At 33.6% G+C, this 19,099-nt stretch overlaps 1 protein-coding gene across 10 annotated transcripts; it reads left to right on the top strand.

Annotated features, from left to right (window-relative positions):
• Nucleotides 1-4,585: 4,585 nt before the first annotated feature.
• On the top strand, nt 4,586-18,705 carry LOC145328659 (uncharacterized). Of its 10 annotated transcripts, none has more exons than XR_013882538.1 (10): nt 4,586-4,681; nt 5,189-5,259; nt 5,716-5,792; nt 6,138-6,244; nt 10,730-10,809; nt 14,220-14,264; nt 17,257-17,482; nt 17,604-17,662; nt 17,997-18,334; nt 18,620-18,705. XR_013882538.1 is itself a non-coding variant. In XM_080172437.1 (7 exons), exons 1-6 carry the CDS (start codon nt 4,614-4,616, stop codon nt 14,246-14,248), a joined length of 432 nt encoding a protein of 143 aa, XP_080028563.1. In that variant the 5' UTR covers nt 4,586-4,613; the 3' UTR covers nt 14,249-14,264; nt 17,257-17,485. The 10 variants fall into 10 exon arrangements, 2 of the variants coding, with proteins under 2 accessions (XP_080028563.1, XP_080028562.1); XR_013882540.1 differs by adding an exon at nt 12,523-12,571 and having other exon boundaries at nt 17,997-18,705; XR_013882537.1 differs by having other exon boundaries at nt 17,257-17,373; nt 17,997-18,705.
• Nucleotides 18,706-19,099: the final 394 nt, after the last annotated feature.

The raw sequence follows: 19,099 nt of genomic DNA, 5'->3' as shown, positions 1-19,099 counted from the left end.
CCTAGAGGCCTCGAGGGACAATTAAAGAAAGGGGAAGGGGGGAATAAGTCGACCCTCCACTTTCAATTTTAGTTTTAATAATAATAAAATATTGGGGGGGGGGGGGGTAGATATACCACACTTTTCTGGGATCTTGCTGAGTCAAGTATCACCTGTTGGGAATATCAAAGGATGACTCCATGCAAAATTTGAGCCGGATCCGGCCAAAACCGGCCGTGAATTTTATGAAAAACCGGTTTTTTCCGGTTTTTAGGGGGTATCTGTAAATCGATTCAGCTGGAGCAAAACCGGTTAGAGGTACAAAAAATTTTACTTCACATGAAATTTAGCCAATGCAATTGCCTACAAAATTGTACTTCATCATCAACTTGATTGGACAACTCTTTCCCCTCCTAAATGTCCATTAAAACCTCGGAAACGGCAAAAATCGCCAAAAATCACGCCTTCGGCGGCAAATAACGGCTATACGGTCAGCCGGAGGCGAATGAAACATAAATAAAGAAATGTCTGCCTCAAAAAGTTGTTCAACATCAAAGAGATGCTTGAAGTCTCTTAAAACGACTCCTTCCCCTCCTTTAAGGGGAAAAACTGAAAAAACGTGATTTTCAAAAGTATGCCCACTTCGTGGGTGTGAGGGGCACTGAACCCGTCACCCCAGGGTCACCAAATATAAAGTCTAGGCGGCCCACAATGCTGAATTTTCACCAAGTGAAAGTCTTGTGCCATTATCTCTTATGAGAAAAAAGTTATTAATTAATTAAAATTTCAAATTGTGATTTTTTGATAGATTTCTTTGATGAAATGACAGGCTGGTCAATTTTTAGGCCATTTTTTGCTGTTTTCGGCCCGCCACGCCCAAACGGTTTGAGATAATCTCACGGGACCTTTTGCCCGACCTAAGCCTGGTTATTTGTAAGGTCTAAGAAAAAAAAAATCCCAGATTGGATGAAGCACGACGTTGCTGCGTGCCGTAAAAAATCGCTGGTCGGCTCATTTTGCCCCCTCAAACCCTCACCTCTTGCCATTTTTCTGTGTAAAGATTATAATTATAATCTTTTGCGTAAGTCTGTTTTTTTTTTCCTAGACCTCACAAATAACCAGACTTAGGTTGGGCAAAAGGTCCCGTGAGATTATCTCAAACCGTTTGGGCGTGACGGCCCAAAAACCGCAAAAAATGGCCTAAAAATTGACCGGCCTGTCATTTCATCAAAGAAATCCATCAAAAAATCACAATTTGAAATTTTAATTAATTAATAACTTTTTTCTCATAAGAGATAATGACACAAGACTTTCACTTGGTGAAAATTCAGCATTGTGGGCCGCCTAGACTTTATATTTGGTGACCCTGGGGTGACGGGTTCAGTGCCCCCCACACCCACAAAGTGGGCATACTTTTAAAAATCACGTTTTTTCAGTTTTTCCCCTTAAAGGAGGGGAAGGAGTCGTTTTAGAGACTTCAAGCATCTCTTTGATGTTGAACAACTTTTTAAGGCAGACATTTCTTTATTTATGTTTCATTCGCCTCCGGCTGACCGTTTAGCCGTTATTTGCCGCCAAATGCGTGATTTTTGGCGATTTTTGCCGTTTCCGAGGTTTTAATGGACATTTAGGAGGGGAAAGAGTTGTCCAATCAAGTTGATGATGAAGTACAATTTTGTAGGCAATTGCATTGGCTAAATTTCATGTGAAGTAAAATTTTTTGTACCTCTAACCGGTTTTGCTCCAGCTGAATCGATTTACAGATACCCCCTAAAAACCGGAAAAAACCGGTTTTTCATAAAATTCACGGCCGATTTTGGCCGGATCCGGCTCAAATTTTGCATGGAGTCATCCTTTGATATTCCCAACAGTTGGTACTTGACACAGCAAGATCCCAGAAAAGTGTGGTATATCTAGGGGGGGGGGGGGGGGGTGTTTTTAAGGCGATATAATGATTGAGGTGCACTACCCCAAAATTTTGATTATTTTTTCCTTGATTAAAAAGAACCTTCATTGTCAATGAGAACCATATCGGTCCAGCGATTTTAAGATCTTTCGCTACACACAGACAGACAAACATCCTGTTACTACGATATAAGTAGTAGAGCTCAGTCATTGCATTGGTCAGTTTTTATGAAATCATATTTGAGCAATCTATAATGTCACTCTATTTCACAATTCTATATTTTTATCTTTTCATTATTCGTCATGAATATAATCATATGACTGTAAGTAGAGAGATGTGTATTCACTTCCGCATATTATTTCTTACGCACTGTGGTTCATATTTACAATTAGTGGCTGCGCCCCTAGAGGCCTCTTTGGACAATTGGGTGAAGGTGGGAAAGTCGACCTTCCACTTCTAGTTTTAAATCGAAAGAGTAATAAAAATTAGTAGGTTATTTTTTCAGGGGGGCAATTTTTTGGAAGGATGGGGTTATCCTCTACTAAAATGGTCGCTGTAAATCAGGACCAGTTCGGTTTAGAGGTTAGCGAACAAACAAACATACATACATTCAAAGACATCCTGTTACTTTCATAGAAGGATAGGAAATAATTGCAATTAAATTAAGAGTTGTTGTCAAATTAAGAGTGAAGAAAACGTGAAATGATTAATATCTGCCGGATTAGAACTGGTTCTCAGCCATACATAATCGTGTAAACATCGTTTTGAAGACAATTTTCCACGAATAAAAAAAATTATATTTAATCCCAGTTTTGTTAGCCCAGGCATTCCCTCGGGGCTAAAAAAACTGTTTTTAATCATATAATTTTTTTTAATATTCGTGGAAAGCTGTCTACAATACGATGTGAAAAATAACTAATACATGTGGGGATGTGAAGGGACACAAAGTAAGTAGATAATATGAGTATGTATACTTATGTGTTTTAGTTTCTAGCATTTCGTGATATATGATACTTCTTTATACATTCAAATATAGACAAGATAAGTTCTTCATTAGCCCAGCTATAGGTGGGTCTTTTTAAACCATTATATTGATATTACTGAAGTTAATTTTGTATAGTTTTTATTGAAGTATTTTCTATATGTATTCAAAGTTTTAAAATCTGCCAACAAAAAAAGGCAGTCCGTCCAATCTGATTCTGGACATACTATTCCTGTTATAAAGCATCTGCGCTACTATAAGGCTTGCGAAAATCTAGTCGTAGAAGCTAAGTTGCTCTACAGCGTGAATAAAGTTAGGGTTGATTTATTTTTATTTTGTAGGTACATTTAATTTAGATCAAATTCAATGGGCTATCTAACCTAATTGCTGTAAACAGTGATTTATTGATAGCCAGCGGCTGCGCCCTTGTCTCTAGGGTCTCTATATTCTAAGAGATAGGAAAGGTACATAATATTAGCCTAAAACCATCCAATATGATGTAAATCTAAAATAGATACCTAACCCAAAACCATCATATGAAACTTCCCTGAAATTAAGAACTTAAAAGAAATCTTAGACATTGACAGTAAACCTTATTACTTTATATAAAAGGATTCCTAGTATTGGTAAGCTCGATATTGCTACGCAACTTAAGAATTTAGTTTCTCCTGTTCTATTTTAAGATGAAATATTTAAGTTAAACATTCATAAACGATTGGTTAATTTGTACGGTTTCTCCTTATCTTATCTTATCAATAGTATTCCATTGTTAGTATAATATCATAATAGATAATCATACTAATTTTGATTGTGAAATTTATAGATATTTATAGCATCGTATTATTGTAGAAAGCTTTCTGCGGATAATAAAATAAAAAATTATAATATTAAAAGTTAAAACTAGTTTTGTAAGCCCTTTGTTAAAAAAATCTAGTATTAAGGGTTTTTTTTTTAATGCAACCATCTCGTAATCAATGATTAAATGGCACTTAGAATTCGAATTTCGATCTGAAATTGTGCATGAATAATCCTTGGTAGGTCTATTTTCCCTAAATCGAACAAAAAGTTGGAAAAGTAACGGCTGGCGGCTCAGCCGTTTAGCCGTTTTTTGCCTATTTTCAGAGCAAATTCATCATTAATTACGTAGAAATCAACTTTTTAAAACATGTTTTTGGTTTAATTCATGTTAAATGATAGCAATAACAGTTTTTTAAATTTCTAGTACCAACAGCTACCGGCTAGAACCGTTTGATAACGTTTTAGAGCGAGATAAAGTATCATGTGGAGATAGGTTTCGTGACTAATATGCTCTTAAGATAGCAAAAAAATGGGAAAACAGCTAAGCCGCCAGCCGTTAGCCGTTACTTTTCCAACTTTTTGTTCGATTTAGGGAAAATAGACCTACCAAGGATTATTCATGCACAATTTCAGATCGAAATTCGAATTCTAAGTGCCATTTAATCATTGATTACGAGATGGTTGCATTAAAAAACCCCCCCTTTTATGATTTTTAATTCAATATCCATTGAAAATTGTCTGTAATACAATGCAGTACATGATTTTTCAGCTTGGCTGAGAACCGGGTCAAATCCTGCGGATATTAGTCGGTTTTGAAGCCATAGACCTTCGCAGGACCTATGAGAAGCTACATTGTAAAGGAGAATCAAAATGGTTCAGCAGTTAGCGAAATCCTGGTACTTTATTATTATTATTATATTTTCAGATTTACAGAAAATATAAATAAAAATGCCGGCTATGCCCAAACTACCAGAGCTCAGCAGATTTTGCTGCTTTGAGCTGAAACAAGGAGTAATGTAAGTAAATATACTTTTTTTCGTAGTATGCTGGTACCCAAAGTTTTTAAAGAATGTTATCTTATTTGCGATCTTAAAAAGTTTTAAGACTTATTTTTAAGTAAAATAAAAACAATCACAATTAACTAACTAACTAATAATAATAATAATTTTAAGAATATTTCACTTGAATTCTCCGAATTTATTTTTTATATATATAAAAGTACAATTGTTAGTGTCTTTATTTCTTTGCTATGAAGTTTCTTGAATAAAATATTATTTGTGAATATTTTCTTTTGTTTTTCAAAATTGCATAAGTAGGCATTTTTTACCTAATAGAATCCTTTTCCATTGTTAATCTTTTGAATATATTAAATAGACAACGTTGGATAAACCATTTTTTTTCAGTAAAAATTAAGAAAATATAGGAAGATAATTAAAACTTTACTGTAACATTGCGATGAATACATACTTTAGATATAAAGTAGCTATGCTACTAACGTTCTTTAAAATGATAAAACTATTCAGGTACTGTTCTATTGTATTGGCAGCTCTGTGGTGTTTGGCATTTATCTCTGCATTCTTTTCTGGTGGTATTGGTAAGTAAAGACCTGCGACTATAGTGTAACACATTCGGGAGGTGTTAGGTTCCAATCTCAACCAAAACCTAGTCATAACTAAAGACGTTACCTAAAGGTTGTACCTTCTGATGCGCAATAGTAAGAGTATGATATGGATACCTTGTTCCTAAAACAGGCGCTACTCATTACCATTATTAGGAGATAAATGTTGTGCAATCAAAGGGTTTTTGTTCTACATAAGTTTTGATTTTGGTTCTTAGGGAATTGATTATTGTTGTTAAATGCTCTGTAAAGTCAAAAATGTTCCTACTACATCCTAATGGAAATTTTTAAGCAAATTTTTAAGCAATTTAAAAAATAATTTGGACTGTTCTTGTCTGGTAATATGAATATTTACTTCAATTTTTACTTGATTTTATGTCATCTTGTCATATATTTGTTCCCATTTTTTCTTAATTTTTGTTATTTTTCTAGGTACAATTATTTGGAATGTGATCTGGTCCTTGATTGGAATTGCTGTGTATGCCCTTGTTGTATTTGCCATTCAGAAGGTAATCCTCTATTTAATAAATATCATCATAGATGTCCAAGGGGAGGGAGGGTACATGGGAATTCAATCCACCAACCCCCAAAACTTTTATACTTCTCAGTTTACAGAGAGATATGGGACAGTGGACTGTTTATTACACTAGTCCACAAAGTTTTATAATAACACTTTCCTAGAAAATTCGTTGGCTAAACAATTTTGTTGACTTTTATCAAATTTTGATCAGTCAGTTCAATAAATATGTGATTCAAATACTAATTGTAGGATATTTTGTTTATCATCAATTTATCGACCATTGTCTTATCCCTTTATATCCCTGAGAAAATTAATTTTTTATTCCTTTATTCAGGACAAACCCCGAATCTACCTGTTACCTGCCATCTTCACCTCTCTGCTGAATACAATCCTCTGCACTATTTCTGTCATTGTTTATTTCATTACTTTCGCCTGGTTCAGGTAAACACGGCTGTTTCCCTCAAAATTGCCTAGTCGAGCAAAGAAAACCCCCGCCCTTTTTTAAAAAATAGATTGAAAATAATTTGGTGGTAGTTTTTTGAATTTCTTTACTTATGTTTCAGTATTACTTTAGGTTAGTTGAAGTTAGTATTTGGTACTGGCCCCACTGGGTAGCAACGCAGGGTTATGTCACCTCAGATATAGGATCCTCCCTTCCTCCACGTGGGGGTAAGGCATATAGGAAACAAACTACCTTATTATTTTCAATTTATTTCAAAATATAAGGGGGGGGGGGGGGTAATACTCAGTTGTCACTTTTGGAGAAATTACGAGAGCCAACCAATTCTGACTGATGAAGTATGAACATACCTTAAATTTAGAAAATCTTTACAATTTATTATGAAATTAAGTCTGAGGTCATAGTGAAACTAGTTTTAAACATTTAGATCTTAAATATTAATACTTTATTAATATTTGAACTGTCAAGGAAGATAAAAAATTTAAATATTTAAACTTTATATTTTTTGGGATAGCAATCCGAATCAGGGAGGAAAAGGGACATTGAGCTTTTTTATTACAATAGTCCCCAAACACTATGGTCTATTTGAGGGGTTTAGTGGAAATTTGGTATAGCTTTAATCAAATTTAAATATTTACACTTCTACCAGTCCGAATTCATTAAAATAAAAAGTTATGAGTAATATATTACATTAGGCAACTTTTTAAAGTTGGTCATGTATAGGTGCGTGCACAGGAATGTGATTGGGGGGTAACCAAAAAGGGGTGATTTTTAAAATATAATTTTTGTTACTACTCTGTTATTTTTAAAGATAATTGAACCAAATTTTTAACCTGATTCAATTACTACCCTAGATAAACGATTATTAATAAATAATAGGGATTTCCCGCCGAAACCGCCGTCTACCGCCGAATTTCGCCGTGTTATTTGCTACCTCATTTTGCTGTTTGGAGTCATTAAAAAAAAGTGATATATTTAAATAAAAGTATTATAATACACCTTTTACTATCCACTTACAACTGCTTTTTAATATTTATAATTTATTTAAGAGAGGTTAGGTCGTTTTAAACTTAAAGAAAATGAATATTGAGACTGGATAATCGAGCTTCCCATTAAAGATATTGATTATTTTTTTTGTAAAGTATCTTATGTGTATTTTTCTACTTGTATAGTTTACCATTATAAGTATCTATTTAAATTTAGTACTGTCCCTCAAGGGCCTACAGGGGCCAACACCGCCACCCCCCCCCCCCCTTTCTACTACCAAACCAGTTAAAATTTTACTGTTTTTAAAGGTATTATACTGAGTTTAAAAGGAAAAAAGTATTCTCATAACTGACCAAAATATTTTTTTGTATCTATGCCCCCACTCCCCCCCCCCCCCCCCTCCTATCTAACCAAAAATAAGATAACCATCATAAAATTGATATCAAACAAAATTTAATTCATTTTAGAACAGTAAAGAAAAACCGGTAGACCAAGTAATAGAATAAAACAGTATTTGCCAGCTAAATCATAACATATCTTACAAAAAAAAAGACAGAAGAAACGAACACATTTAATCTTTGAAATCTTAATGTTCTTAGAGTTTTACAGACAGATGAGGGGACCAAGTAGATGCTTGTTGGTGAGCTTAACCATCACCAAAAAATCAGCTTTCTTACAAAATAAAACTGCTTAGAAGATCAAATTTTCCCTACAGATATCTTATGTCTGTAAGAGAATTAACAACAGTCCGACGGACCAAATAAATCTTACACTAGATGGTTGTTTGTACAGATAATGTTCATAAAAAGATTTTCTTTCAACCGTCTTGAGTCGTAGCAAAGAAATTCACGATGTTTACATATTGATTCATACAGACTGACGGACTTTGCGAATTTGAAAGTAGCTACGCTACTACAAAATTCATTTTTGCACTTTCCTTCTAAGGACTAGAGTTGCAAACACCTTCCCTAAACACTAAAATCAAAAAAGAAATGACCTATATGCAATAAATGTTTTGTTTTTTAAAATCTGCGGGCGGCGGCTTTTTTTGCGGGAACTGCGGGTAAGTCGCGGTTTTCCTTTAAAATTATTGTTCCTCTAGTAATTACTGATTAATTTTAAAAAGTTTTACTCAATTATCTTTAATAGTAATGGAATAACAGAGAAATTAAGATTGCTGCTATGGTTTGTAATTCCCCCCCCCCCCCCTCAAATTAAGGTTTTACAGGCAATTTTCAGATTAAAAATTTTTAAAGTTGCGCTACCGACCCCACTCTGGAAACTTCACTTAAAGTTGTATTATATTCTCAAAATTTAGAATCATATATGGTTTGGTATGGGGTCGGTAGCGCAACTAGGAGTAAAATGAGGAAAACTAATTTTTTTTGCTAAATTTTTCAGTAAAAAAATGACGAAAATTTTTTCATAAATTTACTTTCAAAGCATAAAATTAACACTTTTAAGGTAAAATATATAATAAAAATGTTTTTATTTATTGATTTGGTATATATATTTGTAAAGAATATGAACGAAATTAGTTTTTAATAGATATTTATGCAAAAAAAAATTATTTTTCATATCTAGGTAAAAAATAAAAAGTAGATTTTTGACCTTCAAAAAATATTGATTTGACCCAACTTTGAAGTAAAAAAAAACTTAGTTCCAAACGTTATTTTTTCTTTTCCTTGTCCATTATGCATGGGCTGGGGTATGTAAATCAATAATATCAAGTCAAAATAAGAAAATTTGATCATGACTTTTTTGCCAAATTTCCACCCTTAGACCGTTGTGCCAAAGTCTTATAATAACTTTTTCTTGTTCGTTGGCTTAACAACATTGGGGACATTTATTAATTTTTGATTGATGGGTTCATTTTGTTGAGTGTCCAAACGTTTCAACCACTAATTGTAATCTACAGATCATTGGGATCGTATCTCCTTAGATCCCTGAATCCGAATCAATTTCCGAATTTCGGATCAATCCGCCCATCTGAAAATAATCAACCAAAAATTCTCATCCGGTTAAAAAAAATTGTCCTTTTTTTCTCATTCCGATTCAGAATTGTTAAAATGGTTAGGATTGCTAAAATTTTTCTGAAATATTATAGCAACTATAAAGACATACGGACTTTCTTGTAACCATTATAGAGTTGCTACGCTTCCCATATTATATCTAACTGTTAGAGGAATCACCATGCAAGGTTTGAAATCGAAAGGACAATTCTAACATGTTTAAATTAATGAAAAGAGCTAACCGTTATGGTTGGACGGGCGTTGCTACAAAAGACCTACTCTACAAAAGACCTACCCCTATAAAAGACCTACACGTCGGTTCTACAAAAGACCAACGCCTACAAAAGACCTAATCTACAAAAGACCAACGCCTACAAAAGACCTACTCTATAAAAAATCGTAATGCTAGAAGGTCATAGCAGCAGAGCTCGGCCCCCTGGCCTGCCTAGCCGCGAGCGCTCGGCCCCCTTGCCTATAACCTAACCTAACCTAACTTATATGTAATAATGTATGAATGTTTATCGTACATTAACTTAATTATATTTTAGAATTTCGTTGATTTACAAAAAGTGGTTGGTAGATTTTTTTCAAAGAGGACTATCCACGAACAAGAGCACGTGTTTCTAAGTACATTCCAGCATTGATCCTGAGTATTTTCTTTCAGAATATAATAGGTCACTATCAATAATTAATATATTGACGAGAAAATTTATGTTTCACCACTTCCAGTTGAAGAAAAGTAAAAAAATATCCACCATTTTTCGTTAAAATTCTATCAAACGTTTTGTTGAGTTCGGGGTGTCTTTAAATGTCCATGTTGTCAAATGATAAAAATTAAAAAATGTCAAAAGCACATTTACTATATCTCATATGTATGTTTAAATTCATGCTGATATGGATTAATTTATAATCTATATAACACGAGTATTCGCATATGTATCATCAAATATCCATTTTATTAAAAGAATTAGCTTCATAAAAGTTTTCAAAATCAATTGAAATACCTAAAAAAAACATGGTGAAACATAAATTTTCTCGTCAATATATTAATAATATATGGTGACCTATTATATTCTGAAAGAAAATAGTTAGGATCAATGCTGGAAGGTACTTAGAATCATGTGCTCTCGTTCGTGGATAGTCCTCTTTTGATACTTTTTTATACAATATTTAGGAAAGGTTAGGTTAGGTTATAGGCTAGGGGGCCGAGCGCCCGCGGCTAGGCAGGCCAGGGGGCCGTGCGCTGTGGCCATGTATTGATTATGTATTACTTTATTAATAAATTTTATGTTAATATAACAATATATATTCGTAGGTCTTTTGTAGAGTAGGTCTTATGTAGGGGTAGGTCTTTTGTAGAGTAGACCTTTTGTAGTGGTAGGTCTTTTGTAGCAACGCCGTTGGACGTACGGACGGATCGACTCTTAATATAGTAAAGCCCCGCTTATAAAACTTACATGTTTCCAGTGCCATTGTCCTGTTGATTGTTGGTGCCCTGACTTGCTACTACTTCCTTGGTGTATACAATGTCTACACTTCTATGACAGGTACGCATTTCATTCACTTGGTCTGTACGTCCATCAGTCTGTCCGTAACTTAATGGGAAAATGGGATTTTCTCGGCTGTTATTTAAGATAGGCCGCTAAAGAAATATTTTTTGAAAATCTGCTCTATAAAACGCTCTGTCCGTTTGTTCATTTCATGATTTTATTGTGCTGGATGTTGTTGTCGTCCTTGTTTCCATCAAAATGGATTAAAACCAAATTTGGTACCTTTGCACTTTCCTTGTTATGGAAGTTGTCATCCTTGTTTGTTTGTTAATGTTTAAGAATTTTCCGCAGATATTTTATCTTTTACTCTGTTTTGTATATAAACTATATGATTTTGTTTGAGAATCTATTTGTTTGTAATTAAGAATCTTAATCCTTTAGTAAATTAAATTGTTTTTGAAGCATTTTAAGCAAGTTATTCCCAGATATTTTCTTATACTTAGATTAAATGTAATTTTGATAGGTAATTGATAATAAAAGAAAAATACATACCTAATATTTTTGATAATACTATGTTAAAAAAGGGGGGGGGGGGCGAAAGTGACACTTTTTGAAACCAAAACTAAAAGGAACTCAACTAAAAAAAAAGAGTTTCTTTGTTGACTTTTAGTTTTGGTTTCAAAAGGTGTCACTTTCGCCCCCTCCCCCCTTTGTTAAAATAAGTGTAAGGATGGTTAATATGCTAATTAAAGAAATGCTACGCTATTTATTATTGTCCTTATATTCGCTTTCCAGATTATACCTAATTGTTGCATAAATCCGCATGTAAAGTTTTTGTTCCATAAGCTTATTTATAAGTGACTGACCTAAACATGGACTTTCAATTTTAAATCATGTTTTTGCTATCTAAAAGGATAACAACATCTACATGTAGCGAAGAACAAAATAATTGTGGATTGACAAAGTGAGTTCAATTATAGAGCGGATGTACAGTTGTCAAAAAAGATATACCTTATATGCAGCAACAAAAATCACGAAATCATTACAACTAAATATTTTTTAATGTCTTTTGGAGCATTAATGACTGACAGACCGACAAAGTGAATTAAAAAGTAGCTTCGCTACTACAAAATAATTTGATTAAAAGAAAATATTTAAAGGATTATCTGATGGCTCTGGCAATGTTGATGAAATAAGAATTGAATCTAAATTATCATTTATTCCATGATTTATATGCAGAAAGGGAACTTTCCAGTAAAGAATATTAGATCATTTGTTATTTAAGTGCACAGCAGGCTGTTAAAGGGATATGTCTTGTCATTTTAAGTTATGGAGGGGAATTTACCTAGAGCTCCTCTAATTTCAAGTTATCAGTACTTTTATAATTTAATATAGATAGCTAAAGATTTATATGAAGCTGTCAAGAATGTTTTTAAATGTACTTAACACTGCTGATAATCCCTTCATTTCTTGTTATTTTGCGGATTTTTAAATAATGTCGAACTTTATTAAATATCTTATTATAATTTTCCAATTTTATTAGTGAAAGATGCAGTTAATCCACAGGCTGATCTTGCTATCAAAAAAATGTGTTGCATAAGAAAATATTTCTCATTCTAATTTTGCCGCTACGATTCTTTTTTAAAAAGCTGTCCTTGTTTATACATATTAATGGAATTCTTTAATGGAAGGTTCCCTTTTTTATTTAGAGAGAAAAACTTACATGTATTTTTTAAAATAAATACTTTTAAAAATATGTTTTGATGCTAGGAGGATCATTAGGAGTGTAAGATATTGAATAATAAACTTCGATATTATGGTAGGTTTTTTTTGAGGTAAACTGGGATTTTTTAGTTATATTATGTCTGTTTTACGTAATATTGTTTCAAAATAGAGGCCTAAAGACAGCCTTTGCTTGCAATAAAACATACTAAAAACTGTTTTGTAGATCTAAGACTAACCCTGCCGTCCATTTGTTAGAAATTCTTAATAAGGTTTCCACTATGAATGTAAAATTAAATTAATATTTTGTTTTTTTTTTTGTCGTTTTTAAACATGTTTGTGTTTCCTATAAAGGTATAGAGTGGGTAGCTCAAATATTTATCTTCTGTAACTTAATTCAAGTTTTTGAAGGATAAGTACCCTCCCTCTAATCCTTCTAGAGTTGCCCCTAGTGGTTAAGTCATAATCGATGGTAACTAATAAAGTTTTGTCTTAATTTGTATGTACTAACTTTTCATATTTTTTTTGGAAAGACTATTTTCAATGTCGCCTTTTAAAGCTTATCTCGTTAAATAAACATTTTTTATGAATAATTCTTTAGTAAATATTGAGCAAATTTTGTTATTCATAAAGAAGAAAAAATGGATCAAGTCTAATATACAAATAAAAAGGTATTTTGATGGCTAATAAAGTCCAAACTGTTTGGCTTAGGCCTTACAAATAAGCTGAAATAGCAGAGAATAAAGAATGCACAGAAGCGCGCGGCAAATGAAAAAGTTTATTTTGCCTGGGACATATTTATTCCAGATGGTTTGAGAGGCAGGTTTTGCTACTGCTAAAAAAGTACCAGCAGTTATGGATTGACCTAAAAATACCTTTTTTCCATATTAGACTTTTTCCGTAAATTTTAATATTCTAAAGTACTTCTTGATTATACATATATATTTTAATTGATATGGGAATGTTCTGTTTGTATTATCTTATCCATGATGTTTTGTTTGTTTATTAATATTTTAGATAAAAATTAAAATTTTAAAAAGCTACTTTAAATTAACATGATAATTTTAATTTTGTAGATTTTTCTTTGAATTAACTTCCCTTAGGTATTATTTACTAACATTTTTATATTTCCGGAATTAAATGTACAATTTTTACTAAATCTTAAGATTTAATATGAGTCTATCACAGGACTATTATGAAGCTTTCCTGAAAAGTTAATTCTAAAAAGTTAAGCTTAGAAGTTTTGTAGCTAGTAAATATTTTTTGATAAGTTATATTACATATTTTTTAATGTTTTGGTCTCAATAAGCTGATTAAAGTAATCTACAACCCTTATTTTTCCCACCTGGAAAACAGATATATACATATACATTAGGGGGAAGATTCATTTAACGTTCATTATAAATTCATAGAATACCTAATAACTGACATAATGGGAGTAGAACTATAGATAAAAATAGTTATTTATCGAATCGTATTATGGACAGCTTTCCACGAATATTAAAATGTTTCAAGATGAAACAAGTTGTCTGGCCCGATGCGCCGTAGGCCAGGGCTTACACAATTGGTATTATTTTTCTGATTAAAATTTTCGTGGAAAATTGTCTGTAATACGATGCTATACATGATTTTTTCAGTTGGGATGAGACTTTGTTCAAATCGAGCGGATATCACTCGGTTTCGAATCCATACTGGAAAATATTTTATCTATGGTCTATTTTGTAAACAATCTTTTTCTGTTTCAGCTCCCACTGCCAATGTCGAGCCTGCCTAATCAAGTCAAAGTTCAGGTAAGAAATAAGGGGGGGGGGGGGTTAATGCACCCATCTCGTAATCAATGTATAAATGGCACTTAGAATTCGAATTTATAATACCGGATAGCAAGTATTCAGGTTTATTTTGACACACTAGAATTGAAATTTTGTAAAAAAAATCTTTAAAATTGAGATGGAACAAATGCTTTAAAAACGGCCGTTAGTCGTTACTTTTCCAACTTTTTGTTTAATTTAGGGAAAATAGACCTACCAAGGATTACTCATGCAAAATTTCAGATCGAAATTCGTATTCCATTAGTGCTATTTATACTTTGATGCAAGATGGTTGCATTAACCCCCCCCCCCCCCCCCCCTATTTATCGTATTTTTGTGATATTAACTATACTTGAATGGAAATTCCAAATGTTCTGACAATGTGCGATCACAGGGCAATTAAAACTTTAAATTAAAGCTGGACGAAGGAGGTAGAAATTAGAAATCTTGTCCTGTAATCAATTATGACAGAAAAATTTGGAAATATTATACCGTATGTATGTGTGTGCAATATTACAAAAAAGGGACTTTAACAATTGCTCTCGATCGTGCAGTGCATAGACTCCTATATCGTTATGTAATATGTATAATTATATGTTCCTGTATTAACTTTTAATACAGTAATGTATACATAATAGTACAAATTTTAAAAATCCTCTAAATGACATTTCACACCCCTCCTTAACCAAACTTTAGATTAAAAAAAAATTTCCAAACATTCGGACAATTGGGCGTTCAAATAGGACCTAAAGGTAGTTAGAATCAGTTGAGAACAAATCCTAGCCATTCCTTCTTGCCAGATATCGCCATTTAAGATTTTAAGTAAAATTACACTAAATATTCAAATACAAACTTAAATCTTCTTTCATTTTTTTAGTATAATTTTAGTGAGACTGCCCCAAAACAGTATCTTTGCTCCTGTGGCCAAACTAACTGCCTGGAGTTCCTAACAGAGAGTGCCTTTATGTGTTAACACAAATAGGGATTCGAACCCATTCCCAAAACTAACTAACGTGGAATAGCTGTGTATTACAGCATGAGGTCAGTATTTTTACCACTGACAGATAGACAGCAAGGCCTATCCTAACCAGAAACCTGATCATTCACCCACAGGCCCCAGTGGAGCACCTTTGAGGTCTGCACCACATGTTTACTAGGGTGTTGTTCACCTGCACCATAGGATTGGGCAGGTTGAGACCTAATGGGGCCCTTAGACTCCCATTAACCCTGGCCAAGCTCAGAGTGATGTTACAAACCTGGCCCATACCCTGTTAATGAGATGCTCCCCTGCCAATCACAGATCAGCACAGCTGCCACAGAAGGATAGCTGCAGGTGGTTGGCTGCATACCTTCGCTAAAGATGCAAATTAGCACTACCCTGATCTTGATCCTCCAGGAGATTATGGTGGTGTGCATCTTGAACTATGCCCTGAACCTGGGAGGGTTCTTTCTGAGGGAGTTGGGGACACAGTTACTGTTTGAAACTATCCAAGGTGGAATAGCTGTATATTACAGCATGGCAGTGGTAATTTGTATATTGGGCTCGGGCAATGCATGCCCCTCTGGATACCCTCTAGCTGTTGTTTGTGATAGGCAGGGTCAGCTCCTTGTTGAACTTGTACCTGGGGTCAGGCCCCTGCACTGAAAGTTTGGCCTGGTCTTGACCACCATCTCTGTCCTGGGGGCAGTTTGATGCAGTCTCACCTCCTGGAGGCACATTGAACACCATGGGGGTGTACAACTAAGAATAGCCCCTGTCCAGTTTCACGGTTTCATTGGTCAGCTCAGGTGCACCTTGACCTCTGGGAATTCAATGGGAACAAGGGCTGTGGCTTGCAGTGGCCCCTTGAAAGCAGCCCTGGCCAGACAGTTAATTGTACGGCTAGAGCACTTCTTGCCTTCAGCCACTGGTCCCAGGCTTGGCAGGGCTGGGGCCACTTGGTTAGTGTGAGTGGGGGCGACCATGGCTACTCTCCCAACTGATCCATACCACCAGCTAAGGTCTGTCAAACTGTAACTGTGTCCCCAACTCCATTAGAAAGAACCCTCCAAGGCTCAGGGTATGGTCAAAAATGCACACTACCATGATCTCCTGGAGGATTAAGATCAGAATGGGGCTAACTTGCATCTTGAGAAATGTATGCAGCCCACCACCTGTAGCTATCCTTCTGTGGCGGCTGTGCTGATCTTGGCAGGGAAGCATCTCACGGCCCATTTCACGGGTCAGGTGTGTAACATCACTCTCAACTTGGCCCAAATGGCAGGGTCAATGGGAGTCTGAGGGCACCATTGGGTCTAAACCTGCCCAATCCATGGGAGCAGGTGAACAACACCCCAGTAAACATGTGGTGCAGACCCCTAAGGTGTTCCACTGGGGCCTGTGGTGAATGATTAGGTTTTCTAGTTAGGATATGCCTTGCAATGCTGGCCATCCATCTATCAGTGTTAAAAATACTGACATCATGCTGTAATACACAGCTATTCCACATTTGTTAGTTTTGGGAATGGGTTCGAATCCCTACTTGTGTTAACACATGAAGGCACTCTCTGTTAGGAACTCCAGACTGTCAGTCTGGCCACAGGAGCAAAGATACTCTGTTTTGGGGCTGTCTCACTAAAATTATACGAAAAAATTGAAAGTAGATTTAAGTTTGTATTTGGATTTTTAGTGTAATTTTACTTAAAATCTTAAAATAGCGATATCCGGCAAGAAGGAACGGCTAGGATTTTGTTCTCAACTGATTCTAACTACCACTAGGTCCTATTTGAACGCCCAATTGTCCAAATGTTTGGAATTTTTTTTTAATCTAAAGTTTGGTAAAGGAGGGGTGTGATTTTTAAAACATTTCTCAAAGCAAGTTTCGGCATATGAACATTAATTTAAAAAAATGCTTTCTCATTTATTTTATAATAGTCATGCTTCTTAGTTTTAACATTACGCCAAAATTATTTTTATTAAAACTTTGTTTTTTAGGTGTATGGTTACTAAATTCCGACAAGACCGGCATATCAATATAAAGTTTAAGTTTATAAATCAACAAAATAAATCATACGATCACCCTTCCAAATAATATTTTATATCATTTAACAAGTATTTATTTTTTATGATTTTATAATTAATTTAATTCTTTTCTTTCATTATTCTAATATTTATTTATATGTATATGTTGCAAGTAATGTAATAAAAACCAAAAATTATTGTATTCTTACAAATTTGATAGAAATTTCATCATTTTTCTTTTAATTTTTTGGTCACTATAAAACTTACAATTACAAATCACAGTGCCATAGCTTTAAAGGATTAGGTATTTCTATTTTCAGATGGTTTAATCAAAAAGCAATAGAAAACTGAAAACATTGTGAAACTAATCTTAATGCTAGTACAGTACAGCCTATGGAACTCGAACTATAGAAAGGAATCAAATACTTTTAAAGGACTGGGTAGTTGTTTCCTTCACTAGTCCTTTTTTTGGTGTTGGAAAGAAATCAGTTGTGTGTTTACATAATACTGGTATTAATTATTACTTTTATTTTATTATTGGTGGGAAATTTTCTATAATACAATTACAATGCAATACATGACTTTTCAGTGTGACTGATGATCACCGGTTCTAAATTTATCCAGCGGATTTTAATCTGTTTCGAAGCCATGCTGAACACATATTCTTCCTTCTAATTTTATATTCGAGTCTCATAGTCTATTCTGCACTGAAGGAATAATTAAATTAATTTTGTGATTTAAATAGTTATGCTTAGAAACAAAAATAATACCTACAGTATGGCTAAAAATGTTTTGATTTATATTAAAGCTTAAACTTTAAATTATTTTTTTTGTAGTCCATGCTGTATATAAAATTAAAAATATCAAACACTTAACCAAATCCGTCTTTATAAAGTTATGAGCTTTCATAGTATAATGTAAGTAAATACTTTTATAATTTCTTAACTTTGTAATTTAATATTAATATTATAATTTTTATAAATGTGTATAACTCTTGTACGTTTTATATGTAATATTGTGTATACTGTAGATTACAGTGTCCCGTTTTAAGGTCTTTAAAATTTTGTTCTTCTCCAAAATGGTGTCTAAAATTAGTAAGGAATAATATTTTTTTTAGAAATCAGGGAACAAGGCTGGGGTGGTTGAGGAACGGCTTCATATTGATTTTAGGCGGTGAAACTACAATAAAATATATTTTTTGCGTAATTTAATAACTTAATGTTAAGTTAATACACCTTTTTTAACCACTGGTTTGGATGGTAGTTTGCAAGGCTTATTATTACCATTATTACCCTAAAACGGGACATTGTACTATACATCATTAATTGATCTGTAGAACATTGAAATAGTCAATTGAAATTATAAGGACTGAAAAATTATATTTTCAGTGATCTGATTTATTAAATAAATATTTTTCTTATACTGAAGGATCTTTTTTTTTGTTGATAAATGTATGCGTAAAAAGTCACTAGAATTTTTAAATGGATGTTTAGAACGTCTGTCTGGCAAATTTAAGCCGTATGATAACAACTTAAGAAATAACAAATATTCCAGTATCGCTTCGAAACTGATTAATATCCGGTGGATTAGAACCGGTTCTCAGCCATACTAAAAAATTATATATAACATCGTATAATATCCAATTTTTTACGAGTATAAATACAATCCTTAGATTAAAACCAGTTTCTCGAGTCCGTGCCCTTGGCATCTTGTTTTTATCATGTAATTGGACATTTTTATATCCGCGGAAAGCCGTTAAATAATTGTTCTAGATTATTACAATTATACAATTTATACAAATGGTTTATCAGATTAA

Source organism: Acartia tonsa, chromosome 9, assembly GCF_053477335.1.
Source record: "Acartia tonsa isolate MP-2025a chromosome 9, ASM5347733v1, whole genome shotgun sequence".
NCBI classification, from domain to species: Eukaryota; Metazoa; Arthropoda; class Copepoda; order Calanoida; family Acartiidae; genus Acartia; species Acartia tonsa.
This window is presented reverse-complemented; position numbering and strand designations above follow the sequence as displayed.